This window comes from Bombina bombina, chromosome 4 (genome assembly GCF_027579735.1).
Source record: "Bombina bombina isolate aBomBom1 chromosome 4, aBomBom1.pri, whole genome shotgun sequence".
NCBI lineage: Eukaryota > Metazoa > Chordata > Amphibia > Anura > Bombinatoridae > Bombina > Bombina bombina.
The window spans coordinates 1,053,142,002-1,053,157,738 of NC_069502.1; the positions used below are offsets into that span (position 1 = coordinate 1,053,142,002).

Here is a 15,737-nt window from a genome sequence, read left to right on the forward strand (position 1 = left end):
ATCAATTAAAAAAAATATGTATACTACTTAAAACATATTTGATTGCTGTATCAAATTTAGTAATATATTAGTGCTCTAAACTATTTGCTTAGCCAGACAGTAGCTGGCTACAATATTGACTGGAGTAATAGATTGGGGTTACATACATACTATTATCTCTGCAACATCTACCCATTTAGAAAATCCAGCAAACAATTCAGATAACCTTTTTGGGATTAGATAATAGCAACTATGGTGGAGATATATTTATTCATAGTGTTTTTTTTAATGCTCCAAGTAAAAACACTATGAATAAATATATCTCCACCATAATGAATATATCTGCATGAAGTGTTGTGTAAGTGTAGATGTCTGATGCCATGATGCTTATATAAAACAGTCTGCCATATTTTTTAATTTTTGACACAGTCTTCTACAGTTCTGGACTTTCACACTCAGTCTCAGTCACTATACTATCATCACAATCTGTTTAAAAGTCAACTTCACAAAACATTCATCACAATAATAATATAAAAATATATATATATACTGCAAACAAATGTGACTTGTCTTGAACCCTTTACCGAATAAAGATGATGTGCCTTCCCTGCTGGCTGCCTGCCTCTCAGTCTCTGCTCTGCTGCCTTCTTCCAAATGTGCCAATGCCGGGTGCTGCCCAAAGTTGCAGCAACTTCAGTACAGTGCTGCTGTGTTGTCCCTCCCTGCTGGCTCTGACTCCCACTGTCCACTGCACTGGGCCACTCGATAGCAGTGTGTCACATGTGCCCCCACATGGCCTGCTTGAGCTCAGTGCTCACTCACTGACGCTGCGACGCAGACGCTGGCACGCTGCTGCTCCCAGGCTGAGGCTCCCGCTCCCTCCACTATGTCAAGTGGTGCGGTGAGTCAACTTGTTGTGACATCACAGCCGCCGGCCCGCCCCACCTGACCCGGTCCGCATATGAGGATTCCTGACCTGAATCCTCCTGAGTCCTCCTTCGCTGGCCTGCCTCAGACATACTGAGCCTGTGACTGTGTGAGACTGTCACTGTGACAGACACAGACTCAATCACTGTAAAGATGACAGGCTGGCTGGTTTTATAGTAAGGTGGGTGACGGCCTTAGGGGGTTAGTTAGCACCAGCGGCCGCAGCACCGGCCGGTTTAACTTGCAGAGGTAGCGGGCCAGCGGCGAGGGGGTTAAATTATGAAACAAATAATAAAGTTTAATAAAAAAAAATTACTACACTGTAACAGGACCACAATTATATTGAAATCAGGCTCAGCAAAGCTGCAATTGCAGAAATATTTTTATACACAGACAACAGCAGCAGCCAGGGCTAGGCCAGCCCAGCTGAGCTGTCGGCCGGCGGCCCACCGGGATTTTTCCCGGTATCCCGCCTGCCCAATCCGGCCCTGTTCAACTGACCCTTGGCCGCGGATCTTCCACTGGCCCAGGCATAGGATCCTGGATCCACAAAGTGGAAGTCTGCTAAGCGCCATTTCTATGCTTCGTGGCGGAAGCAATCTACTACAATCTTGTTATTCTGTGCCCTGATTGGAGTAATTAGACTGTAGCGGTGTTTGTTTTAATTGTTGCAAATAAACACTTGACTACCTGTTCAGAGACTTGATACTTTGTAAAAGAAGATTTTCAGGCCTGGCAGTGGCTTGTTCTGCCGATAAATAAAGCCCCCCTACGGCAAATTCACTATCCTGATGTGAGTGGTGAAACTTAGGTGGAGACGAGAGGCCGGATAGTTCCCTGGTGAACCTACAGAGGTGAAATCCTTGTCATGCGGGGGTACAAGAAATAGAAGGAATATCACGCTGGCCCGCCTGATGGGAATTAGGCCTTCAAGTAAAAGTGTCCACTACCTGTACCTCTATAACAAGAATTTGGCCCTAACGCTGAGAGGAGAAAGCAGGTGAAAAACATACCTGCCTGCTGTAGTGTCCTGTGTCTACCGGAGTGTTGGAGGTCGCGAAGATGCCTGGTGGCTCCCTGGTGAGCGCATAGACCGAGGCGTCAGGTGTAGAACCGGTGGCGTTTCAGCGGATGAATACAGACGTTCTGTAGCGCTACGACTGTAGCGTAAAGCATAGTGCCGGCAGAGAGGTGCATCCCCATAGAGAGCTGACAGTGGAGCTGGAGCATCAAACGGAAAACGGCTGGGGCACGCCAAGCTTGGTCCCACGAACGGATCCACAGAAGGATTAGCATAAGGATACAGTGTGGGTTCAGGAAGGCCTGACGAAAAGAGCACCCGGAGTGACCCCCTCTCCATAATTAAGGTACTTTGCTACTGTTTTTCAGTATCCCTCCCGAAATTCAAATACGACCTGTGAAAGTACGACAAGTGGAAGGGGAGAGGCCTGGCCCTCTCTAGGCCATGGAGTAGGGGACACACATGTTGGGCAATATCCCTATGTACTGGCTGTATATGTCAGTTATAATTGAACGGGTTGGATTTATGTTATATCGATAAGGAACTTATCCTATAGAATTTGGACATATTCCCTGAAGGTGGCTCCTTGTAGCTGCAAATACATCTAAATAATCATTTGGACATCTGGACATTTAAACACTTATCTTGCAATAAATTTCAGTAAATTGGTTATGTTTATGGACAATGACATGGTTCCCTCTGGACACTTTAAAAGAAATTATTATTGGATATATATATATATATGCCAATATAAGGGGGTAATGCTTTTTCTTACGGGTACAATTTACTGTATGCATCATGGTTTAGGCAGGATTATATTGTGCTTATATTGTGCTTAAGGGTAAGAATATTGGATCATACTGTAAATTGTGGTTGAATGAGATATTACATCGCCTGAGGGTGTATTTTTAGGCTGACAAATAAGGCTGTCAGTCTTCTGGATTGTGATTCTTAGTCAAATTATGCTGGTTAAATTGCTTGGTCTCTAAATGCTAGAAGGAAGCCCCTAGTGTGGACACTAGAAATATTATTCAGGCTGTAAGATTTTTTCACTACTGTATAAAATTTAGCAGATATAAGCAAAATGTGGGTAGAAAGTTAGCCTGCCAAGACAAACTCTTAGAGTAATTATACGGCATAGACTCGCAATAGGTATTGTTTGGTACAAAATGCTGAAATTTGATGGTCTAAATATGTTTTGAGAGAGTAATCACTTTAAAACTCATATCTCCTATATTGGTAAATACACTTAACAGCTAGTGGTTTATTAAGTGGGAGTGAGAACAACTTAAAATCTCTAAAAAGGTCCTAAGTATTTCAGAGTCTGATAATTTTTCATTCAGGCCACTCTTTGGTTTGTTTCTCATCACTTCTCACTTTTCACGTTCCTTGTATTGCACTCCTTTTTTTTTTTTTTTTCTCTCACCTCACATTTCCTCTCGCACTCCTCACTGACCCCTTCTGCACGTAGATATTGATTAGCCTCCCTTGGCTCAGTAGCACAGGCACGTGTTGCCTATTCTTTCCCTTTGTGAATATATTTCCACATCCCCTGGACTTTTTTAAGCACTTCTATACAATACACGAATTCAATAGTCCTGTAAATTGTGTGGCACAGTCACTTTGAGTGGCCTAATAAAAGTAGTGGACTTGATTAGATTTTGTATATATGGATAAATTCACATTTACAACTCGGAATCCTTCTCCTATTATGCCTGCTAAACAGAAGGAAAAAAAAATGGCTAAACATACCGATCAGACATTAGATTTATCACAAATTCAGAGTGAGACACATATTGACATGCAGGAACTGGTTCTTCAAATCACTAAGTCCATTACACCACAATTGGATAGTATGAAATCAGATATTAAAAATGATATTTGTAGTCTTACGGCAGAAATAAGGCATTTCTCCACAAGACTGACAGAGGTAGAGACAAGGATTTCAGATATAGAGGATAAACTCAACACAGCTGAACCTATTACTATTGATTATATGGCGCGTCTTGATAAGTTGCAAGCCAGAGTTGAGGATCTGGAAGACCGATCCAGGCGCAACAATCTTAGAATTATCGGTCTTCCAGAAGATGATACTTACCAAGATTTAATGTACTTTGCTACGGTCACATTATCTCAGAGTCTTGGAATTAATTCAGCTACGCCAGTACTGATAGAGAGGATACACAGAATAGGAGCAGTACGTCCAGTGAGAAAAGATCATAATACTAGTAGACCTATTGTACTGAAGTTTTTAAATTTTCAAGATAAAGTAACTTTCTTACGTCAATATAGGAAAATGTATCCACTTGTGATAGATCAACACAAGATCTGAATTTTTCAGGATTTCTCTAGTGAGACCGTAGCAAGGCGCAAAGAGATGTCTCCATTCTGCTCTAAACTTTTAAATGCAAACTATAATGTCAGGATGTTATACCCGGCTAAGCTGGTGTTATTTATAGATGGAACTCAGAAGGTATTGAACAATTATAAAGAAGCACAGGCCTTTTGTAAGGATATACAATAAATATAATAAATTAAAATTTACTATGGACAGGTAGTCAGGTCACGATATGATTGTGTTGATTGTATGTAGATCAGTGAATGTATGGTTGTATGTTTGTGTTGCCTGTTGGTGTGGTGATGTTGATCTTCCCCCTTTTTTTTTTTTTTTTTTTTTCTTCTCTCAGAATGGAGTCATATAGTTTAATTTTACACTTAAAGGAATGAAGGTAGACATGAGCCCCTTAAACTTCCTCTCATGGAACGTAGGTGGGATAACATCACCAATTAAGAGAAAAGCCATCATTAGACAGCTTGGGGTATATAAACCTGATCTAGTAATGTTGCAGGAACTTCACCTTAAAGAGTCTGAGATCATGAAATTAAAAACAAAATGGGTGGGAGAAATTGTTGCATTAGCGGGGGAGGGCAGGAAGAAAGGACTGGCAATTCTGATCAATAAAAAATTAAGGTATGAAATAATTGGCACAGAACAGGACCCTGGAGGCAGATTTCAAATTATGCAGATAAAAATTAATACAGCTTGTTTTATAATTTGTAATGTATATGGGCCCAACGTGTTAGACACATATTTCTGGAATGGCTTAATAAACAAGTTATTGGGATATATAGGGCAGAATTTAATAATAGCGGGAGACTTCAACTTGACACCCCTACCTAATTTAGATAGAATTGGGAAGAAGGAATCCTATAAGGGGGATAAGAAAACACGTATATTCCAAAAATTATGTGCTCAACTTGGGGTTCGGGATATCTGGAGAATCCATCATCCAGACAGTAAGGCATACACTTGTGCATCATCAAGTTTTCAAAGCCTTTCTAGAATCGATATGTTCCTAATTGCAGAGAATTTGCTTGGCTCAGATTGTAAAACTGACATTAAAGATATTGTGTTGTCAGATCATGCCATTATTTCTCTGGAGTTTGGGTGTAGCGCATTTAAAAAGGCGAATAATAACAATTTGTTTTTCCCCAAATATCTTGCAACAAACAGTGGTTTTCAGAATTACCTTAGAAATAAATGGATTGATTATCATAGTTTTAATGAGAATTATCTGGAGAAGACGGAAATCTACTGGGAGGCAGCAAAGGCTGTTCTTAGAGGGCACATTAAAGTTTATCTAGGTATATTAAAGAAAAAAAACAAACAGACAGAATTACAACTTTCAAACACAGTTAGGAACTGTTATAACACATATATATCCCTTAGAACCAACAATAATTGGAAGAGATATGCTGAGGCTAAATCCCAGTGGAACATTTTCTTAAAACAGAAAGCTATGCAAGAAGGTCTAAAGCAGAAAGCGTTATACAGAGGATTTACTGGCCGGGCTGCAAAATATTTGGCTAGAATAGCTAAACCTAAAGATAGCAACCGGATTGTTGCAATTAGACAGAGCAATAGCAGGTATACACAGACAGAAGAAATAAAGAAGGTATTCTTTAAATATTTTCAAGGAATTTACAGGTCAGATCCTCCTAATCAGGTAGATAGAGAGGTATTTTGGTCTAGGGTAAAACTTCCAAGAATCTCGTTAGAGGAAGAACGAGATTTGAACTTGCCAATTACATTACAAGAAATAAACACAGCAATTAAACAAGCTAAGCTTAATAAAGCTGCTGGGCCTGACTGCCTCCCGATAGAGTTCTATAGAATGTTACAGGAGGAGGTGACTCCAATCTTATATAAGTTATTCAACAGCTACTATGGCTCACATTTAAGTTGTTCTCGGTATTTTACAGCATCTAATATATCACTCATTCTAAAGAAGAACAAGGACCCAGAGAGAGTTGAATCATATAGGCCTATATCATTATTAAATGTAGACTATAAGCTATTGACATCGATTATTGCTATGCGATTACAACCTGTTCTTAGAAATATTATACATGAGAATCAAGTCGGTTTTATACAGGGGAGAAACCCAGTAAAAAGTATTCGTAAAACTATGTTGATATTGGATTATTTTTGGAACAATCTATCAGAGAAAACCGCGGACAGATTGAGCGCTGCAGTGGTGGCATTGGATGCGGAGAAAGCTTTTGATTATATAGATTGGGGTCATCTCTTCATGGCGATAGATAAGTTTGGATTTAGTGGTAATTTTGCTAATTTCATTAAATTGATATATAGTAATCCGGTTTCCTCCATTATTGTAAATAATGTAACTACCGATTTTTTTTCTCTCCATAGAGGTACAAGGCAGGGGTGTCCTTTATCTCCCCTTCTTTTTAACATATCACTCGAACCATTGGCTATATTGTTGCGCGATCAGTTAGAGGGTATCACTATTAGGGGGCATAAGTTTATTCTTTCACTATACGCAGACGATTTATTGCTCTTTTTAAATAATGTGGAGCTTAATCTACCAATATTGCTTAAACGTTTGCATTTATTTGGCTCAATATCAGGCTATAAAACCAATTCAAGTAAATCTGAATTATTATGGATAAGGAGACCGCTAAAAGGGAATGTGAGGCACCCTTTCAAAGAAACCAAGCATATAAACTATTTAGGTATAGTTCTTAGTGATAATCCGTTAGAGTGGTATACTTTAAATTTCCCTTCTTGTTTGCAGGAAATACAGAAGCAATTAGATAATTGGATGAGTCTTCCGATTTCACTTATACCACGTTTAATGTTAATTAAGAAAATACTGTTTCCCAAGTTATTGTACTTGTTACAGAATATTCCAATTCTACTTAAAAATAGAGATATCGACAGATTCAATCAGATGTGCTCTAAGTTTATTTGGAAGGGGAGGAAACCTCGGATGGCGTTAAATAGATTAATGAATGATAATATGTCTGCTGGCTTATCTTTCCCTAACATTAAATATTATAACTGGGTCACAATATTAAAATATGCTATTGACTGGATTACTGAAAAGGAATATGTTACTTTATATCAGTATGAAACCAGTATTGTTGCTCCATTTGACTTGAAAGCTATACTACATTGCCCAATTAGAAACCTCCCCTGTAACATTGATAATCTGATAACGTTTAAAAATGTTATCAGGGTGTGGCAAAAATTCTGCTTGGAAATTAAGGTTGTTCCATTTGCCACTGAATTTTTAACAATTCAAGGAAACCCGGGATTTCAACCGGGGTACCAGTCTCAAGTTTTTCAGGGTTGGCGAGAAAGAGGCTTAAGATATGTCAGCCAGTTAATGGTGGAACCTGGCATAATTGATACATTTGACACGCTTAGATTTAAGTATGGAATACAGAATAAGGAGTTTTTTGCCTATCTCCAAATACGACATTATTTAACTTCTATCCAAACAGAATTTAAGTCTCAGTGGAATACGGGGGCCTTTAGCAATCGGGATTAAAATCTATCAAGCAGGAAGTTTCTCAATAGCTAACCTGTACAAAATTTTGAATGCCAATATTAAAACTAGACAAATCAAGTATATACACTCGATATGGCTAAGATATTTTCCAGAGATTCTTGTTATAGATGTGCAGAATTGTCTAACAATAATTAATGACTCTTGGGTCCCGACAGCATGGCGTGAATCCCAATTGAAGTTGCTATATAATGTTTATATTACTCCAAACAAAATGACCATGTGGTATAAAAAAGCCCATCAGTGCACAAAATGTAGTATAGAAAACGCCGATATTATGCACTGTTTATGGTGCTGTCCTAAAATTATGCAATTTTGGAGCAAGATATTTTATTGGATCAAGCGGGTAGTTAACTCGAGAATAAATATAGGCCCGCAAGAGGTAGTGTTTCTCACCACGCGGTCTACGGGTGGTAGAGAGTACAAACTTATTAATACATTATTGATGTTAGCCCGTAATATTATCTTGAAAAATTGGAAGGCTGCACAGATAGTAGAATTCTCAGGCTTTAAGAAAGCAGTCATCATGCAAATTACGTTGGAACAGTATAATATAAAAACTTCTAATGACGAACAGGTGCAAGCTTTCTTCAATAAATGGGAGGGCATTATTAAGTCATTCCCGAATAGCACTCAAATTCAAATAGTTCGTCCACTGTGCAATGCCACTTTTGTTCTTCAAAATATACTTACAGGGCATTTCCCCAAAGAATGGTCAAATTAGTTAAGAAGGTATACTGAGGGTTATGGAGTAGTTTGGTGTTTTTTTTTTTTTTTTTTCTCTTTTCTCTCTACCCCGTTCTTCCCCGGTGTGGGTTGTGGTACCTACCGACTGGCTCTATAGGTACGAATGTATGTGTGTGTATGAATGAATATTCACGGATCCAGGAATACAAACTAAGAGATTGGTTGATTAAACCTAACAGATAAGAAAAACAATATAATACAGATAACACTCATTCTAGAGTGAGTGTAAAGTCCTCACTAAAGTTCGCAGTTTGTTATTATTTCTCTTTGGTACAAAGATGATTTATTATTTATGAAATGTATCCAAGGTTCGTCTATTTGAAATCACTCAAAGAAAGAAGTCTAAAAATTTTATTTAAACAGTGGTGTACCTTATCATTTTGCTCTTTCTCTTATTGTTAGAGATACATTTATGGCCCTGCGTGGTCTCGATTAAGAAATGTACTATTATTTGTGACCATGTTTTTTTTTTTTTTTCCCTTCTTATGTACACTACTGGATATAAATAAATATTTAAAAAATAAAATAAAAAAAAAAATGATCTAACAAATTAGAGTATTTTACTTATACTAGAGTGGTTTGTTTGTATTTTATATGTTGCATGAGAGGCTTGAATCTAAAAATTAATTTTTTTAATTTTTTTTACACAAATGCAGTTGCTCCATTGATTACATAAAAATAAATTGACTTTGGGCTTTATTATCTATTTTGTGTCCCTTTAATTCATTATTAGATCACGTGTATGAGGCTCTGCTACATACAAGCCTTGATTTGGATTCTTTAGATGAAACATCCATTCTAAGTGAGCAGTGGGTGAAGGAAGCTGTTAAGAAATCTGGGATGAAGTTAAAGTGGGCAAAGGTGAAAGAAGAAAAAGTCAGGGAAAATAAAGATGCTGTGAGGAGGTACTGTTAATATGGTTTTATTTTAGTTGGCAATAAGAGGTCAATAACACAGTTGCTAATAATATATTTACCAATTTCGGGCCAGATTACATTTGGAGTGCAAATTAACGCTCTCTCTTGAGCGGTAATTGCGCTAGAAGTAATATTTTTTTGCACTCGTTGGGTTCCGTTCGTATAATGAGTTGAAAGTAAACTGTTTTCGCTCCCGCGGTTACCCGACTAGCGCAAAAATCTAAAGTGAGAATATTGCGTTCACGTATTCCCCCATAGAAGTCAATAGTGAAAAAAACAAAGTGTAAAAAAACCTTACACCCCACTCTCACGCAAACACGATTGCATATTCTCATTTGCACTAACCAGAAATTTAAAATATGAATATTTCACATTCCAATGATCTGCACATATATAGTAATATATATACATATCCCTATTTAGACATGTATCTGTATGTATCTCAAGGGTAAAGCCCTTTGCCTGCCTTTTTATAATGTTTATTAGATGGTGTTATTATGAGTGTGTAAATATACTTTGCAATGTATTTTTGATGTGTTTTGTGCAATTTTTATGTTTCGTAAAACAGTTAACCAGAGCTCTAAAGTTGCGGTAATCATTCTAGAAAAAATCGCGGTTGCGCTCAATAGATCGTGTTTACTTTCAACTTGTTATACCAGCAGTAAGCCCAATGATCAACCCCTTATGTAATCTAGCCCTTTGTTTGTTCTCTTCCTACCTTTCTCATATACCCTAAGAATTTTGTTCATCCCTTTTTTTCTTTTTTTTTTTTCTCAACACTGGTTATACACAGCATACATTAATTTAGTACGAATGATCCATATAATATGATTATTTATTTTTTGCAAATGAAAACCGAAAGCACTTTTTTAGTATAATGTTTTTATTAACTTTTTCAGTGTAACACAGAAAGAAAAAACAATAAGGAATAGGCATTGTTTAACGGTATGCAATTAGGTATTACACCATAAACTTAAGAACAAGGACATTGTCAAAGTAGATACATAAACGTATAGAGTACAGCAACTGTGGTTTTAGCGGTATTCACGTAGTTACCAATGATATTTATCTTTGTTACCTTGGGCTAGATTAAGTGGCTCACTATTCTTGTCGCATGACGCGATAAACAATATTGCAATAGTACTAACTTTCAGCCATATTGCAAGTTGAAAGTAAACGGTGACGCTCAAGCACAAACAAAATTTGCACTCAACAAATTAGCACGCCTTAAGACCTAGTGTAAAGTGTACTGGTTAAAAAAAAGTTGCACCAAAAACTATATAAATAAACAATTACACACACACACACACAAATGCACATATATATATATATATATATATACATACATACATACATACATACAAAGAGAGAAGCGCTCTACTAGGAACGAACAACAGCTCATTAGCTAGTTCTATTGCGATTTACCACCCAGGAGCAGCCTCTTTTAGACCAGTGTGCTTTTTTTTACAGAGAAAAACTTTCCTTAAGCATATCAGTCTGATCCCGCCAAGTAGGGTCAGTCCAGCCCTGAAATACCAGGCAATTCTCCTCTAAAAAAAGGAACATGACAACCCCAGACGATCGTTTCGGCCTCTTATGGGCCTCGTCAGTGAGGTGCAGCCACATTCCTCTACGCACACTGGGCAAGGAGTCCACGTCTGGTTTCCCCCATCACCCATAGGGAGACTTCCCCAGGGTCATATTAATTTGCATACGAAGAGAGAAGCGCTCTACCAGGAACGAACAACAGCTCATCAGCTAGTTCTATGGCAATATTACTTGGCCAAAAGAAGTTGCACCCAGGTGGTAAATCGCCATAGAACAGGCTAACAATGGTATTGAGCTGGTTGTTCGTTCCTGTGAGTGCACTTCACTCTGTGTGTATTTAGTCTCCCAATGGGAAAAAGGGGCAATCAGACGTGGACTCCTTGCTCAGTGTGCTTAGAGGAATACTGCTACACCTCACTGGCGAGGCCCAATGAAGGCCAAAACGATCGTCTGGGGTTGCTGTGTTCTTTGTTCAGAGAGGAATTGCCTGGTATTTCGGCGCTGGACTGACCGTAATAGGCGGGATTAGACTGATATACTACAGGAAAGTTCTACTCTGTGAAAAGCATTACTGGGCTAAAATAAGTTGCACCCAGGTGGTAAATCACCATAGAACAGGCTAACAATGGTTTTAGAACAGTTGAAGTCAAAAAGAAGAATTGACCAAAAACAGAATGCATCTAGGTAGCACTTGTCTCTCCCCTGATAAAATTTAAAGCATCATATTTTCAGGGGGTGATAATTAGGTAATATTTTAAAATTTAACTTTTATTAAAGAATATTAAAACTTAAAAAATGACATTAAAAAACACAAATAGAGTATGGACATATGCAAATAATGCACATTGGTATTATGGGAATCGGAGTTGATTTATCTCCAGGATTGTACAATTTTGAAGATATGTGATTTTGTAAACCAACTGCAAATGTACTGGATAGATGTATTAAGATTTCACCTACTATCTATTATCAATGATTGGCTCTTGTCAGTTCATACTATAAAGGTCAATTTCGTTTGTTTCTTGTATAATTCACAAGTTGGTCACTTGATAAATGAGTTAGGGTACACTCTGTTAATTAAAGCTTAGTAAGCAATTAATTAACATAGGTTATAAGGTTATAATGTGCTGTGTGATGAAATGACATGCACTTTGGAGTTACAAATTTGATACAGGGCTTGCTATCCCTTTAATTAGATAAGGGTTGCACTGTATTGCAATGATGCACACTTAAAGAGTCCAAGTTTGTCACAGGTCTTGCTGTCCTTCTACATGAATAAGATTAACTATATTTCTAGGATAGTAGTGGAAATATATATATATATATATATATATATATTAAATACTAATCATGCTATATGCATTTATTAATTTCATAATATTGAAACGATCCGGTTAGAGATTCAGCAATTTCCTCATAAGACTTGTAAGGGTTATCTTATTTTTCGAGAAGCACTCTATGATATATATATATATATATATATATAAAATCTAATTCATAATCTGAATATAACGTACTTCCATTTTTCTTAAGATCCCCTGACTTGGTACTTTGTATTGGTATTTAAACTGATTGTGTTATTTTAAGTGTTAGTGCTTGCAATAGTGTATTTTCCGTATCAGAGATCTGACGGCACTCGATAGCATTTCATACGAAATTACTTGTATTTAGAACAGTTGAGATTAGGCACTGCTTTCAACTTATTTATACACTTGACTTCAGTTGGAATAATATATTTTTCAAAAATACCCCATACAGACGGTCAAAATGTTACGTGGTTGTAAATAATAATAGTCTGTTTGAAGTAAACCTGGAGGGTTAAGTTCGCTTGAGAATGTTAGATAGAAAAATGTTTGTAAATAATCTAGCAACACTTTCTAGCAATTTATAGAGTAGCGCTGATATTTGAATTAACCAAAGTTCTCAATCAACTTGAAAAAGTACTTGCGCTTGTCTAATATATTTAGAGTGAATAACAACAGTGTGATGGTTAATATTCTTTAACTATTTGTATTCAACAGTACGTTGTTCATCTTATCTGAACATACTATGAATTTTATAATATCTGATACTCCTGTTGGATATCTAAATGTTTTGAGCAAATAGCGACTTTTTACTGGAATAATTGTTACTGGCTGTTTGTCGGCGGCATCTGAAGTATGAATATTGCCGCCTTGTAACCACTATGCTTTTACTTGTATCCACTCTAGGCTGTATTGCTCTAACCTTGTTGGTATTATTTATAGCATTTCAAGCGACTGATATTAACAACGATATTAAGTTATCCCAACCACATGTGCAATTATAATTAAATTAACTTAATGTTTGTGTCATCTATTTGCTAACAGTTAAAATAAGTAAGGAGTTGAAAAGGATTCAACAGCCCTCCCATAACATGTTTCGCCATTTTAGATTCTGCCAACTCGACTGTTGTTGAAAATAGGAAAAGAAAGTCTTTTTTAGAAGACGACTTAAGTACAGATTCAAAACCACCAGAAGAGGTGGGTGGAACAAACAAAAGAAATACAAGGAACAAGAAAAACTCCAAAGACAAGTCCCAAACAACCAAACCTTACAAAAGGTATCCAAGTCCATTCTCCTTAATAAGAATGAAGAACTAAGGATTATCAACTTATGAGACAGAGTTTTAATATCATATAAGCGTATTATCAAAAGGTTTATCATTTTGTCCAAACTCAGTTGGACAAATTTGAAACAATAAAAGAAATACAATTGTTCCTACGTAAGTTACTTCTAAAAAAGCACTTTTCCAATAAAGACTTGAAAGAAGCTCCGACAGATCTGTCAGAGGATGAACTAGTGTCAGGATGCCAGGAATCTGACTGAGACGAGAAGTGCAAAAATAATAACACCTTTATTAATAGCAAAAATAATAAAAAGTCCACAAGTCAAATAACAAGCCAGGAATAAAAACCAGAGCTGGTAGTCAGACGAGCCGAGTCAGGAGCCAAAGCGAATAGTCAGATGAGCCGAGTCAGGAGCCAAAGTGAGTAGTCATACAAGCCGGAATTGGGAACAAAGAGAACAGCAGAGTTAGGAACAAGCCAGGGATCAGGAACCAGGAGGGACGTCAGACAGCCAGGTAATACACAGGAGCTCTCACAAACAGGTCTGAGACAACGCAAGGGCAAAGCATACTGAACAGAGGCCCTTTAAATAATAAGTGATGACATCACAATTCTGAGACTGCATCCTGTCTCACACGGATGATGTACACCAGTCTGGCCATAAAAGGAAGTGCAGGAAATGAGCAGGATCACACAGTATGCACCAGAGTCAGCAAGAGAGGTGAGTAAAATGGCTGCCAGCAGCACATGGCAAAAAAAGCAGGGAAAAACCCTGACAACTAGAATCACTCCATAATTTGGAGGACCTACTGGCCGAACAAGATCCAATAGAAATATCTAACTGGCGGAAAGCTCTTAAAATTAAATGTAAATTTGTTCCATCAAGCAACACAAGTTCCAACATTGATGTATTTAATCAAATTGTATGTAATTCCATCAACAAACTAACAATTCACCCAAAATGAAAAAATCTATCAAAAAAGAGAAGACATGGAATCCTGGGATGATATCATTATCAGAAGCGCGGATAAGGGAGGAAATATTGTCTTATGGCCAGAGGATATGTACTTGAAAGAAGCCATTTCTCAACTAAAAAATCAATGGTGTTATAAAGAATTATGGGGCAATCCAACTATACAGTTCCATCAACAATATAACAAGCTAATTGATGAAGCAAAGAAAAATGGCCTCATTACCAATAAAGAGAAGAAATTTCTGAATGTATTAAACCCCAAAACTGCTACTTTTTCTATTTAATCCCAAAAGTTCATAAGAACAATAAGCAACCTCCTGGTCGCCCAATTGTCTCAGGAAATGAGAACCTAACGGAAAGAGCAAGTCAGTACATTGATCTCAGACATGGGGGCCCATTTATCAAAGGGCTTGCGGACCTGATCCGATACTGCGGATCAGGTCCGCAAGACCTCGCTAAATGCGGAGAGCAATACGCTCTCCGCATTTAACATTGCACCAGCAGCTCACAAGAGCTGCTGGTGCAACGCCGCCCTTGCTGACTCGCGGCCAATTGGCCGCCAGCAGGGAGGTGTCAATCAACCCGATCGTATTCGATCGGGTTGATTTCCGGCGATTCCTGTCCGCCTGCTCAGAGCAGGCGGACAGGGTTATGAAGCAGCGGTCTTTAGACCGCTGCTTCATAAGTTGTGTTTCTGGCGAGTCTGAAGACTCGCCAGAAACACGGCCCTTCAAGCTCCGTACGGAGCTTGATAAATGGGCCTGTAAGACAATGTCTAACTAAACTTCCTTCTTATGTGAGAGATACAATGGAAGTTTTACAGTTAATCAAAGATATCAATATTTCTGGGGCGTGTCCAGGCAGCGCCGGGAGAGGACGCAAAACCAGAGTCCTCTTGTCTGAGATTTAAATCTCTCAAATTGTATAAGGAACCAGATAGCAAATTGTGTTTAAAACTGTGCATTTACCTTACTGAATATGTGCTGAACACGAAAATATCAAGCTCTGGGATACTCATTTTGTTTATGCCCTGATCAGAAGTATGGAGGCCTAAAGGCGCAGAACCCTCATCACCCTCTCCCGGCGCACCAAATAAAGCAACTACTACTGAACAATTTAACAACCCATACATGGCTTAGCGAATAGTGGTACACCGGCTAC

At 37.9% G+C, this 15,737-nt stretch overlaps 1 protein-coding gene across 1 annotated transcript in view; it reads left to right on the top strand.

Annotated features, from left to right (window-relative positions):
• Positions 1 to 15,737, top strand: part of MTIF2 (mitochondrial translational initiation factor 2) — a 168,922-nt gene that overhangs the window by 23,316 nt on the left and 129,869 nt on the right. The window contains exon 4 of the mRNA XM_053712192.1: positions 9,284 to 9,455. Coding sequence (XP_053568167.1) covers positions 9,284 to 9,455 — 172 coding nt within the window. The remainder of the gene's footprint in view (positions 1 to 9,283; positions 9,456 to 15,737) is intronic.